Source organism: Pogoniulus pusillus, chromosome 8 (assembly GCF_015220805.1).
Source record: "Pogoniulus pusillus isolate bPogPus1 chromosome 8, bPogPus1.pri, whole genome shotgun sequence".
NCBI classification, from domain to species: Eukaryota; Metazoa; Chordata; class Aves; order Piciformes; family Lybiidae; genus Pogoniulus; species Pogoniulus pusillus.
Window position 1 is genome coordinate 12,141,099 of NC_087271.1, and position 12,608 is coordinate 12,153,706.

Genomic DNA, 12,608 nt, shown 5'->3' on the forward strand with positions numbered 1-12,608 from the left:
TCTAAGGACACCCCCAGGTCAAGATGTGACCTAAAACCTTCTGGAGCCTTTCCTAGCAGTTGTACACGGCCATGATTTCTGAACTTTCAAAGACACCATGACTCAGCCTTCAGCTTCCCTGGCCCTACCTCCCTTTTTTCTAATTTTAAAACGCCAAACACATCTAGGCTGAAAATAAGTTTATGAAGTCCTTATTGTGACCCAAAAGACCTCCAGTCCTAGTCCTGGACTGAAATTCAAAGACTAGAACTTCTCAAAGAATTGAAGCCACAGTTTTTTTTTCCAAAGGAAAAATACCAAGAAGTGAAAGACAAAGTGTTCAGATTTATTTGGAAATTCACAGTTTCTAATGGCACTACAGCTCTGTAGTTACATACTCTTGTTCCACAACATTGTATGCTGCACTCAGGTGGTGTGTATTTTCCTCATCCAGGTTTGAAACTCTTCTGAATTCCTGTTCAACGTGTCCGGCTCAAGTGCTCCGACTGGCTAATTGTGCAGATCAACTCCAAAAGTACATCACCTTAAAGTATTCAGAAACTAACAAGAAAGCAGCGAAAAAAACAAAGGCTTTAAATAAGTCACATTACGTACAATACCCAGGAAAGGCATTTAGACTTGTTAAAAAGGGCATCACTAAAAGTGCTCAATAAGTTAACTTCTTTTCTACAACGTGAACCTGTAACACCGGTCAAAAGGAATAACCTTTTGTTCCACTCACTCGGGTACACACTCAATGTTTTAGCAATCACACATCCTATAGGATCCAAATATACAGTCACAGTCAAAACAATAAAAAAAACACCCCTTGGATATGAAAATACCGACCACACAAACACTGCACATTTGTTAGCCAATACAAAAGCAAACGTTATGGAAATACCCACTTGAAACCAGCCTGACCAGTCAGACTTCGAGGCTTTGCAAACTCAACACAGCCAGAGCTGGCTCAGAGAAGAGTCCAGCTGCCACAGCTCATCTTCATGTTCCTGGACTTTCAGCAGAGACTCAGTGAGCCTTCCCCATTCCTTTCCTTTCAGAGAGGTACAGCAGACAGTTTGGATAACAAACGCGTTCAGCGGCTCAAGATCCCACCGCACACAGGAAGGAAATCCTAGAGCCATGGCTGTTCACTGAGTACATCACACTCCAGCTCCAATTCGTACAGGAAGGTGGGAATAGACATGATCACCACCCCTAGTGAGGTATTTTCCTCAACAGAGTTTGCAAAACCAGAATCCAGCCAGGCAAGTCCAACTATTAGCATTATTACAGTATCCAGTCCACATTACTGAGTCCAGCTGAAGGCCAACACATGTCCCTTTACAGCACTGTAGTGTTGTATCTTCAAAAAAGCTAGAGAAATTACAAAATAAATCAAATGACAAACAATTCTTATCTCCCCTCTTCCAGTGGCATTATAAATAGACAAAAGGCACATAAATATGGGAAGGTGCAAGAAATAGGAACAAAGCTAAAGGAAGAGGATTAGGCTTTTATCCCTATTCCACCCAACAAACTGGGTTTCAAAAAAATCTCTGCCCTAGGAACTGTGAAAAAACCTTTATAAAATGAACCCTGCTCTCCCCTCCCCCCAAGCTGTTCTCATAGGAAATTATCAGCCTTGTAAAGCTGCAGCTTATAGCCAAGATTGACACAATCCCATCTAGTTAAAAAGACAGAAACCAAATTTCTGAATACTTTCCAATTAGTTGAGCTCTTCGTCTCCCACTGTCCTCCCACAGAATACCACAGACTGTTCTCAAATGAACAAACACTCTCCTATTTGAGAAGTTCAGCTACTTTTAGATTTGTCCAGAAACTGTCGTTACACCAAGTGTTCCCACTGTTATATCTTTGTTTCCTTTCATTATGTCATGCAGGCTTGGCATTGACCCCGACTTAGTCTGTATTAGAGTTTTTATGAGCTTCCCTTGGTCTGAAACTTTCGACCGTCTTCGTTTTATAGCCCTCTTCTCAGTTTTTGTCTTTTGGGTCTGTCCATTGCACAGACTTGTACATGCTGAAATGCCACAAAAATAAGACTCCTCAGACTGTGATGATGTTTCAGAGCTTCCTTCGGATGGAGGACCCTTATAAGAAGAGTGATAAACTTCCCCAATGTTAGAGAAGTCCCTCTGGTTCGTAAATAGCTTCCTTCCTTTAATTTCCCCATTGGCTATTGGATGCAGAGGCTCTGTTGCTGGCTTAAGAGTCTCTATTTTTTCACTTTTGTACTTGCAACGCTTTTTCTGAAACCACAAACAGAAAGAGAAACAGTTAGGTTCTGGAAGGCAGGCAGAGCATAAAACCCAAGTCTAAGAAATGATGCAGGGCAGAGCAGCTGAGATCTGCATCACCTGCCAGCAGAAACACACTCAGCTCAGCCTGTCCTCCTCGTAGCCACCCTACCTTCTTCTCTGGGGAGAACTTCAGGGGTTCCACAATGTACAGGTCTTCTGGATCCACTGTAAGAGAGGGAACATAAATTTAGCAGTCCTGACACTGCCAGCTCTAGAACACCACAATTCTAAAGAATAGCATGACAAAGTGCTCCACTTATGGCACACGTTTTTACTGCCGTTAAGTTAGTGGAGGCAAAACGCACCAACACTGAAAATGAAGACAACACCACAGAGGAATTTCCCTATGCTGCCATGGCAGCTGTCAGTGATAGACACTTGGGAAAGCCTGACCTCCTGATTAGGCCACAGGAGAGAACATCCTTCAAGGAAAAGGAACAGTAATCACCACGCTAGCTTCTACAAAAACAAGCTGTTACCAATATAAGTGTGTTTGATGTGCAGCCTGCCCAAGACAGGACAGATACTAGAAGCACAAGTACCTATCAAGGACACAGATGTTCAGACTGACATGAGACCAGCTTGGCATTCCCTCATCAGTGCTTTGTAAATCATTCTTCCAGGCTGAAGCAGAGGAGAATTAAGAAAAAGAAAAAAGAACCCAAACAAAAAAAATCCCAAAGAACAACACAACAACAATGAAAGGGGAAAAAAAAACCCAAACAACCCAAACCAACAAAGTCCATGCCTTCAGCTCTTCCTTACAGTAACATATTCCAAATTCAGCAGTTTGATTCCCAGTACAAACTAGTGAGACATGTTTGCTAGACCCAGAAAAGCAGCATCAGCTGCTGATGTGGTAGTTCACTATATTGTGCAACATTTTTGCATGATAATCATGGTCTAAGAAATTAATATTCAGTTGTTCCAAGTTTAATGGGAATACCAAAACAACCAGATCATTCCTTACACTCAAGGCAAGGTAAACAGATGAAATTTTCCTGGCAGAGCTAGCAAATTCAGATCTTAAGTATCTGCCAAGTTCCAAAGACTGGCTATTGTGACTAGAGTTGGGGCAGACTTCCCATATCTGACATGAAAAACAAACAAACATACACCAAACCCCCCCAAAAAAACAAATCAACATCAAAAACCCTAGAATAAAACCTACAATGGCATTTTCTGCAAGCTTCGTGGACCCAAATGCCTGCATGGATTGCTACCAACCCCAAGAAAACATCTATGGAGTATAAATGATAGCAAAGACCACATTTAATGCTTGAGCATAACATTGTATAGTCCTGTGAGCACCTGGTAACTTGTTCATGAACCACCTTGTGCTACAGAACGTACACATGCACCGCTATAATCCAGTGCGCTTAGACATTAACTTGCAATTCCATTTTCACACACTCAGCAGCAACACGCACTGTAGAGCACTATGAGTAACGGTAGAGACCAGATGTACAATATGTCACTAATACCTTCTTTACCAGCTAGCTGGAAAGACTGTGACCTGACCAGTGGAAGTGAAGTTCTTCTTTTCAAATTCATATCATCATAGGAGGAAAAACACCTAGGAAAGAGATCCAAAGGTTTTATAAACATGCATTTCTCAGGACTGTGTCAAACACATGCTTTGTTAAGAAACATCTTTGACAGAAGCACAGAATTACTCACTGAGGTGCCCAAGAAAGATTGGCAAGCGCAGTACCGTGTATTTGCAGCAAGCTATCAAGGCATGTTCAGCATAGCAGCCACAAAATACTCCTAAGGAGGGGAGAATCCTCTATGGAGCAGTAGTGGCTTTAACGCCGCCAGTTTTGAGTTTGCAGTAAGACAACTCAGAATTTAAGCAGATCACAGGATCAGAGGGTATTAGGGGTTGGAAGGGAACTCTGGAGATCACCGAGCCCAAACCCCCTGACAGAGCAGGGTTATAATCTGGTGCAGATCAGATGTGATAATCCCAGCAGACTTGGCACAGAACTGTTTAGGTTGGAAATGACTTTTACTACTGGAAATGAAATATCAATTAAAGCTGCAAGAATGATTAAGTTTCAAACAGAAATACATTACCTTTTGGGGCTGGGGTAGTTATTACTTTTGGGAATTTTTGAGAGGTAATCTTCACAGAACCGAGAAGTGCCTCTGCACCGCTGCACACAAAGCACCAAGCCCAGAATGACACAGAGAACCAGAGAAATCACAAGGTAAGCCTGGCGATCAGAAACCTGGAAGAATTAGATACAGTTGTTAAAGTCATGAAATAATTCAGTGGCACTATTATTCTGGTTTAAAAGGCTAACATCTTCAAAAGAAAACAACTGGCATGTTCTCAAGTTGCTTTCCTTCTGCTTCACTACACACTTGTACAAACGTGAATTTTTCAGAGGGCTGATGTAGTCTTTTGGCTGTACAGCATTCAAGAACTGAAGGCTAAAAACCATGGGCTAGTAACAGCAGAGGATCTCACCAACTGTCTTTGATGACATGCACACACACAAAAAAAAGATCATGCTTATGGTACAGCTTGAAATCTTGGGCAAGAGAATGCGAAATATTTGAGAGAATATATTGCTAATATTGTTGCCAAGATTCCCCTAATCTCAAACAACAGCCAGAAGAATGAAGCAGAAAGGTCCCATAATCACATGAGGCTCCCATACGGTGGCTAGGAGTTCAACCCTCCACAAACTCATCTGCTGTTACAGCCCAGTTCCAGTAATGGCCAGTGCACTCTTGTACACTAAACCTCCTATGGCAAGAATCTGTTAGCACTCAAGTAATGTAAGTGCTGGACACTGCAAAGCATCCCATTTAACTGAAGCTAACAAAGTCATGCAATACAACTGCTTATATAATGCAGCAAGTGTCAAAGACGTTCTTAAAGCATGAACTTTATTTTTCCCTCTGACATGCCGAATGTACAACAAATCCCATTATTGCCATTCAGTGTCAGTGACTGGTCTTCTAATCTCATTAATAGCCACTTCACAGAACAGTATCATATTCCAGTGCACTACAGGATGTCTGAGATATTAAGTTATCCTAACTAATTTGGTATCTTGATTGTTCAGATCACAATCATGGGGCTAGCAGTACAGTGTAGCAGAAGCTACTGCCAGTATTGAGGTGCACAAAACAGCTGAAGCTACTCAAACTTTCCCCTCTTTCCTTGGCTGGCTGCAGAAGTAGGCTGAAAGCAGCACTACAAACAACTTCTCTAACTTCATTTCAAGACCCCAGGCCTCTTCAAACTGACATATGTTTATGCAGTAATTTTACGTGTACTTTATGCAGTAACTTTATGTGTACTTACCTCACGTTTTAATTCTGACACAGTTGCTGACAGGTTGTAAACCAGCTGTGTCACATTGGTGAGCTGTGCTTGTAACAGCTGGATGGCTTCTGTTTGCCGCTGATCCTGTGTTAAAGAGAGTTACAGAACATTAGAGGTTGGAAGGAACCTCTGGAGATCGAGTCCAACCTCCCCACCAAAGGCAGGATCACTCAGGGTAGTCTGCAAAAAAATGCATCCAGGCAGTTTTTGAAAGTCTCCAGAGAAGGAGACTCCACAACCCCCCCTGGACAGCCTGTTCCCATGCTCTGTCACCCTCCTCGTGTTGAGATGAAACCTTCTACATTACAGTTTGTACTCATTGCTCCTTGTCTTATTGCTGCCAACCACTGTAAAGAGATTGGCCTCATCCACTTGACACCTCAGATGTTTATAGACATTGATCAGGCTCCCATGCTTAAGGCTATACAGCTCCAGGTCTCTCTCTTTCTTCACAGGGGAGATGCTCATGGTCATGCTATTTAGAAGTTGCCACTACCCTATGCAGTCACACAGACCGAGTTTGCATTCTCTCAGACACAGCCAAGCACCCTGCAGACACACGAGCTATCCAGCCATGCTTTCAACATAACTTGCACACAACATTTGGAACTGCTTAGGCAGCATTAGTCATATACACTCTTGACAACATCCCATGCTTCACTTATCAAATAAGGTTTTGGAATGTTATGCAGGAATGTGGTTTCTGACCCTGCAGCTATGCAGCTGAAAAGAAAAATAAAGTCTTCAACTGAAAGAATTTCTCCAACTTGCAATTCTGTCCTCAGAGTAAACTTCCCTAATTATGAAAACAGTTAAGCACTCCAACAAACCATACCTGCTCTTCTGCTATTCTGGAGGTGTTCTGGAGTTTTATTATTGTTTTATTGAAAGCCTTCTGCATTTCTTCCATTTGCTTTCGGTATCTGAAAACAGAGAGCATAAAGGTCTGAAATGTTCATTCACAAAACTCTTCAACACTAGAACTGTCTTCAGAAAAAGCAGAATGTGCCAGCAGAAAACTTCTTTGCTCAAACAAATTATTTAAACACTGAGTGCTATTCCCTTTTAAATTTCACACATAAAACAGATAAGTCTCTTTGTAAGATTTTTTTTGGGGGGTTGTTTGGGTTTGTTGGTTTTTTTTGCCCCAAGGGTAAAGTCAAACCTATTTCAACACCTCAGAGCTTGACACCAATTTACTCAAACTCTCTATGCAGAATTCTCTCCCAACCCTGACAACACAGCAGTAAGCATAACAGATAGCCCTTCCTTGGAACCATTTCTGAAACAGGTACGTTTTTCTTAGGGCAAAGGAGCACTACAGATAACACATCTACATCACTCACAAAGGTCTTGGTTCCTTCTCCACGCTCTCTTCAACAAGTGCTATTACAGGTAACACAGACGTTTCAGTAGAAGTAGCAAATACAGTAGGTGGCATTGTAGTGCTCTGCCACTCAGTTCAACGATAGGAGGCTAAGCCCTTTTGCCAGAAAGACTACGGACAGGATTAGTGCTTACACCATGGCAATGCTTTATCCTTTTAAAAACCCCACAGCACTACTCCTCAAAACAACCCATGCGATCGCATCCAAAATAGAGAGAGGGAAGCCCTGCCACCCTTGCAAGTCTAGATGCTCATCAAATACCTAGGATTAGGCACTCTTCAGTCTTTCAAAAAGCTTTATGCTGTGATTTACATTAGACCCTACTATACTGCTTTGGGTGTACATTCCTTTGAAGAGCTGGCTAAAAATCACCATTCAATATGGCAGACTCCTACCAGTCTTCTTCACACTCACCTCTGACTAAGTTCTTCTAAGTAACGGCTGCTGAGAGACATGTTTACTTCTAGGGCTTTGATGCGATTGTTAAGGCGCATGAAGACAGACTCCTTTTGATTAGACCCATGAACAAGATTTCCATTTGCATAGCCTAGATCTGTTGAGTTCTGCAGTTCAGCATAGAAGTCTGTAGCTGTTCTCTGTGGTCCTCCTGAGACCTGAATTGCCATTAAAGCTTCTTCAGTTGCCTGATCCTCCTCCTTTGTTTCAACAGATACAGAAGACTCAACAACAGGCAAAACAGGTTTCTGCACTTCTGGAGTGCTTTCCTTTCCTTCCCCAGCATCACTAGCTAGCGTACCTATAGTATGTTCAGGCTGCAGAACAGTCTCTGTAGGCTTTGGAATCACCGGAGTAGCAACAATCTCTTTTGTGCTCATCTCCTTTACCTCAGTAGCTACACTGGTCTCAGAAGCCATAGGCTTTTCTTCTGCAACAGAGCTCTCAGTCTTTTCTGTTTCTGCACTGATGTCAGCTACATCCACTGGGGGAGTCACCCTTGATCCTGCCTGGCTCCCATCTTCTCTTGCAGGCTCCAACACAATGTCTGTGGTTGGCAATGGCTTAACTTCAGAAGTAACTTCTAAGAGGAGGGACTGAGAGACAGTTTGAGGATGGCTCGGTTCCAGTTCAATTGAATCTGTGGTGTCATTACTGATCTCTTCATGGACCACACTGCTGAAGTCGACTGTGACAGGAGTTCCAGATATTCTTTCAGCTTTGCTGTCTGCTTGCTCAGGTGGAGGCTCCTCTACTGATGGATGCATAGATTCGGTCAGAACTGCCTGCGGCTGCTGAACATCCGCAGCATAATCTTGCCCTTGTTTACCTCCAGCTTTACCACGCTGCCGATGCATGGCCACTGCAACTGAGCACCACTTAAACAGGTATTCTGAAAAGGTGGAAACACAACATACTGTTGCCATGTCACAGCAGTACTTTTCTGTTTCAAGTTCAAACCATGTCGATGTCTCTTCTTCCTGATCATCACTGGGCAGCAAGGTTATTGTTGATTGGCTTGTATCTTCTTCATACTCTTGTACTAGCTGGACAATAGGACTTTCTTTCATTGAATCCACAATTAATTGCTCTTTATCCATCTGTAGGATATCTGTAGTAACAAGTCTACAACCAAAGAGTTTGAGACAGAATGTTACTTCAATATCTTTACATGCCTGCTCTGTAAGACCACAAAAGCCCTATGGAATATTAGCAAATCTAATTCCAGTGCCCAGAGGCCAGTTTGGATACAGTTAGCATACAGTTAGATACTTCTTCTAAACAAAGTAGTACAAACAATTGAGAAAGTAGCACTGGAGTTACTGTTTGTACCCATTTCCCTTATGATATGTTTTAACACTTGCCTAAATGTCAGAATACATTTCCCTGGTGAGTACATTACCACACTACAGATTTCACCAAATACCTGCCTTTTAACTCAAGGCAGTAAGTGCCATATCTGAGCATTCTACAGTCGAAAGTTCCAGACTGACACATACTACTCTCTGCTAAGAGCACAGTTTAAAACACACAAACAACCCCAGTACAAATCGCTTACTCTGGTGAAGGTACAGGAGTTGGTTCAGGCAGTCTTGGTGCAGCTGTTGAAGTTGCAGAGGTGGCAGTGACATTTTCAGATACAGTTTTGTTCCCTGCTGCAGGAAGGAGGAAAATGTGAAAATAAACATTCAAGCATCATATGCCTTTTCAATGAACTTTGAGGCTAGTTCGTTGTTGGAATTTGTTTGGTTTGTGCTTTTGTGTGTTGGAGTTTTTTGTGGTTGGTTGTTTGCTTGGGATTTCTGGTTTGCTTTGTGGGTTTGGCTTTCACTATTGCAGTTGTTAAACTGAAAGAAATTAACTGCAAATGTCACTCAAAGCTATCTTAATGAAAGTGCTACCAAAGGTTTATCTGTATGAAGCTACAATCTCAAAACATTTCCAGGCAGAAGCTGCAAGTTAGACTTTACAACTGAAGCTGGGTAGACACAGGGAGCAAAGATATTTGTGTTGGTTTCCTTCTCAGTAAATTCAGCATCTTTGGGCCACTTTTCTTAGTCAGCAGGATACACATTTCTATGGCACTAATCAGGTACGTCATAAAGGGTGAAAAAAAAAGCCATTTAAACACAGATCATCCAACTCCAACCAATAAAATCAAAAAGGTCTGTCACCTAAAATATATACATATGTGTGTATATATATACACACAAATATACCTTCAGCTTCAGTTGACTCTTCAGTTTTGGCTCCAAGCATGTTAGCAGCAATATTCACCATACTCAGGATAGCATCTAAAAGAGAAAGCAACTGCTCAGAGGACATATTCCAAGGGTCCAGAGGTGAGCACCACTGAGCAACCTATTTCCATTAACACTTGCTTTAAACTAACCACAGCATAAAGACATTAAAAAATAATCTGGCCATAGCTTTTAAAGGACAAGTTCATAAGCTAGAAACCTGTATCTCAAAACCCACATCTAATGTTTGCCAGCCAGACCTTAAAACATCAGAAGTACTCACTGAAGCCAAGGAATAGCAAATGAACAGTAGAATATTTAAGCATAGAATTTTCTGGCAACCTGAGTGCATGAACCACTGCAGAAGGTCCTGAGTCAGCAATTTAGAGCCTGAATATTCAAACAGAGGAGTTCTAATGAAGACAAATTGGATTATTTGTCATAGAAGCACTAAAGAAGAGATTCAATAGATGTCATTTGTTGAATGAGCAAGACAATTTGCAGGGTACCCACAGCAGGATAGACAGAAAACTACATATCTGTTCACTGTCATTTCACATCACCCCTCCCTCCAAATGTCCCAATCTTACTGTCAGCTCTGATACAGCTGCAAGGTAGCAACTCTAAATATTATAAGATTTGAAGATGATGTCTACACTTTACAATCTGCTACTTGAATGTAGTTTAGATCAGTTAAGGCAACTGGAAGAAAACCACAGTGAGTATCCAGAGGTCTGGCTTAGACTAAGTATCTGTTAAACAAAAATTCAGAGAAGGAAATGCAAGGAGGGACTGGTCTGTACCAGCGTATGTATTACATACAGTGAACCCTCTGGTCTTTGTACTGAAAACATCATTGTCAGCCTTATTTCCTTTCCACAAAGGAAAAAGCACCTCATTGTAGATGTGCAAAAACTGCCCCAATTTTGCTAATTTCTCCCCCACTCAGCAACATATATCTGCACTGTATGTCACATGAAGTCAAAGAAGCATTTTAGTAGAAATGCCACATTTCTTCAACTTCAGGAAGCTCTGTTTGGAGCCTTGGTTCTGCCTTTCCTCCCAAACAGGTCAGAAACTACATTCCTGCATGACATTATTTATCTGGAGTTGCATTCTCTGTAAAGTCACAATAAACAAAAGGCACTAAGTTTCAGGTAGGAATGGTCTGTTATTATTGAGAAGTAGAAAAAGGGGAAGAATTTGGAATTGGTAGAGAAGCCTGACAGTTTCGGAGAACAGCAGAAGGAAGAACACTGAGCTGCCTGTGGTGGTTTTGCACCACGTGGAATTTGGTATTTAGCCTCAAGAAGTAAAATTTCCACACTTACCCTGAATTTGAAAGTATAAATGAAATGATAATTTACAAAAGTAGGCTAAATAGTAAAGGTAATAAACATAGAGAGATATATATGTACACACATATACAACTGGACATTAGCCTAGACCCCTCTGGACAAAGCCCAGGGCTGTTGCCAGCTAACACACCATTATCTCTCTCCCCTCCTGGTCTGTATTCTTGCCAATAACCCCAACAATGGCGGGGAGGACAGGCAAGCAAGGACAGAAGGAGAAAAAGAGCAGAAGAAAGCAAGAGACAGTGCTAACTATGCTTCAAATTACATAGAACTTTTTCAGGCTAATGGAATGGGATAACCATATCTGTTATGTTTTGTTCAGCCCCTCACAGTCCATCCCTCTGGACTTTCTCAAATTCTCTGGCCAGCTTCTATTTACAATTAAGTCACTAAACCTGTAACACTGTCCTCATGCATCAAACTACCAGAATACTGCAGAATAATTATTACAAGATCAACGATGGGAAGCCCACTATCTCCTCCTCAGATGACCTTCTTCCTAAGACAAACAATGCAAGATGGAAGCCCACCTCATTTGTCCACAGATACATATTAAAAAGAAACAAACACTAAAAGCACACAAAAAACCCTCCAGAACTCAGTATTTCTTAATAAAAAAGTAACACTGACTACCCTGCCAGAGATGAAAGGCCTCAATAACAACATCCACCAGCCAGAACTAAATAATGATCGCTGCAATGTTTCAGTGCTCAGCTCCATTTCTAAAGCATTATCAGTAACAGACATTTCCAATCTTTTCACCACAGCTTTAGCATTCAAAAAAAAAAGTTTGGGCATTTTTTAAACAGTGAACAAAACACCTCCTTGCAATAGACAGAACATGTGAATATGCCTCATCAAGACAGCTCCAAGACAGAAACTCTAAAAGCCAGAAATAAGAGAAAAACAGTGTCAAGGAGGAATGTGCTGCTTTCTCTCATTTGTGAGAGGGTAACATTTAAAATAAATTGCTTTTTCCACTGTTCCGCTTTGATAATTGCACTAGACTGTGCAATATTCCTATCCAGGAACTTTTTGATCCAAGTGACAACTACATTCTAGGAAACAGTAACAAAGAACTCTGCAGTTCTGATCGATCAGAGGATAAAAGGAAAGCCTGAACCCAGTCAGCATTTATTTTAGGTGCAAATCTACATGTCACGAACTGAGACAGAAACAAAAGTGCTACAGTGCAAGAGCTCTTTGGAAGAAGTTGTTGGGCAGCTGGTATCACAGAAACATTCAGGTTGGAAAAGACCCTCAGGATCATCAATTCCAACCAACAACTCTACTATACAAGATGCAGCCTAAACTATATCCTCAAGCACCACATCCAAACAACTTTCAAACACATACAAGGTTGGTGACTCAACCACCTCCCTGGGCAACCCGTTCCAATGTCTGACCACTCTTGCTGGGAAGCAGCTTTCCCTAGTGTCCAGTCTAAACCTACCCAGTCACAGCTTAAGGCCATTCCCTCTTGTTCTATCACTAATTACCTGTGAGAAGAGACCAGCATC

At 41.6% G+C, this 12,608-nt stretch overlaps 1 protein-coding gene across 6 annotated transcripts in view; it reads right to left on the reverse strand.

Annotated features, from left to right (window-relative positions):
• Positions 1–304: 304 nt before the first annotated feature.
• Positions 305–12,608, reverse strand: part of SUCO (SUN domain containing ossification factor) — a 39,434-nt gene continuing 27,130 nt past the window's right edge. For 3 of the 6 annotated variants that reach the window (XM_064147244.1, XM_064147243.1, XM_064147240.1), the window contains 9 exons: positions 9,710–9,784; positions 9,049–9,142; positions 7,449–8,615; positions 6,482–6,569; positions 5,626–5,730; positions 4,383–4,537; positions 3,788–3,879; positions 2,413–2,468; positions 305–2,252 (listed from right to left, as the gene is read on the reverse strand). In XM_064147244.1, the coding sequence (XP_064003314.1) occupies positions 1,806–2,252; positions 2,413–2,468; positions 3,788–3,879; positions 4,383–4,537; positions 5,626–5,730; positions 6,482–6,569; positions 7,449–8,615; positions 9,049–9,142; positions 9,710–9,784 (2,279 nt within the window). In that variant the 3' untranslated portion in view covers positions 305–1,805. Of the gene's footprint in view, positions 2,253–2,412; positions 2,469–3,787; positions 3,880–4,382; positions 4,538–5,625; positions 5,731–6,481; positions 6,570–7,448; positions 8,616–9,048; positions 9,146–9,709; positions 9,785–12,608 lie in introns of all 6 variants that reach the window. The other 3 variants (XM_064147245.1, XM_064147242.1, XM_064147239.1) reach the window with 1 other exon arrangement.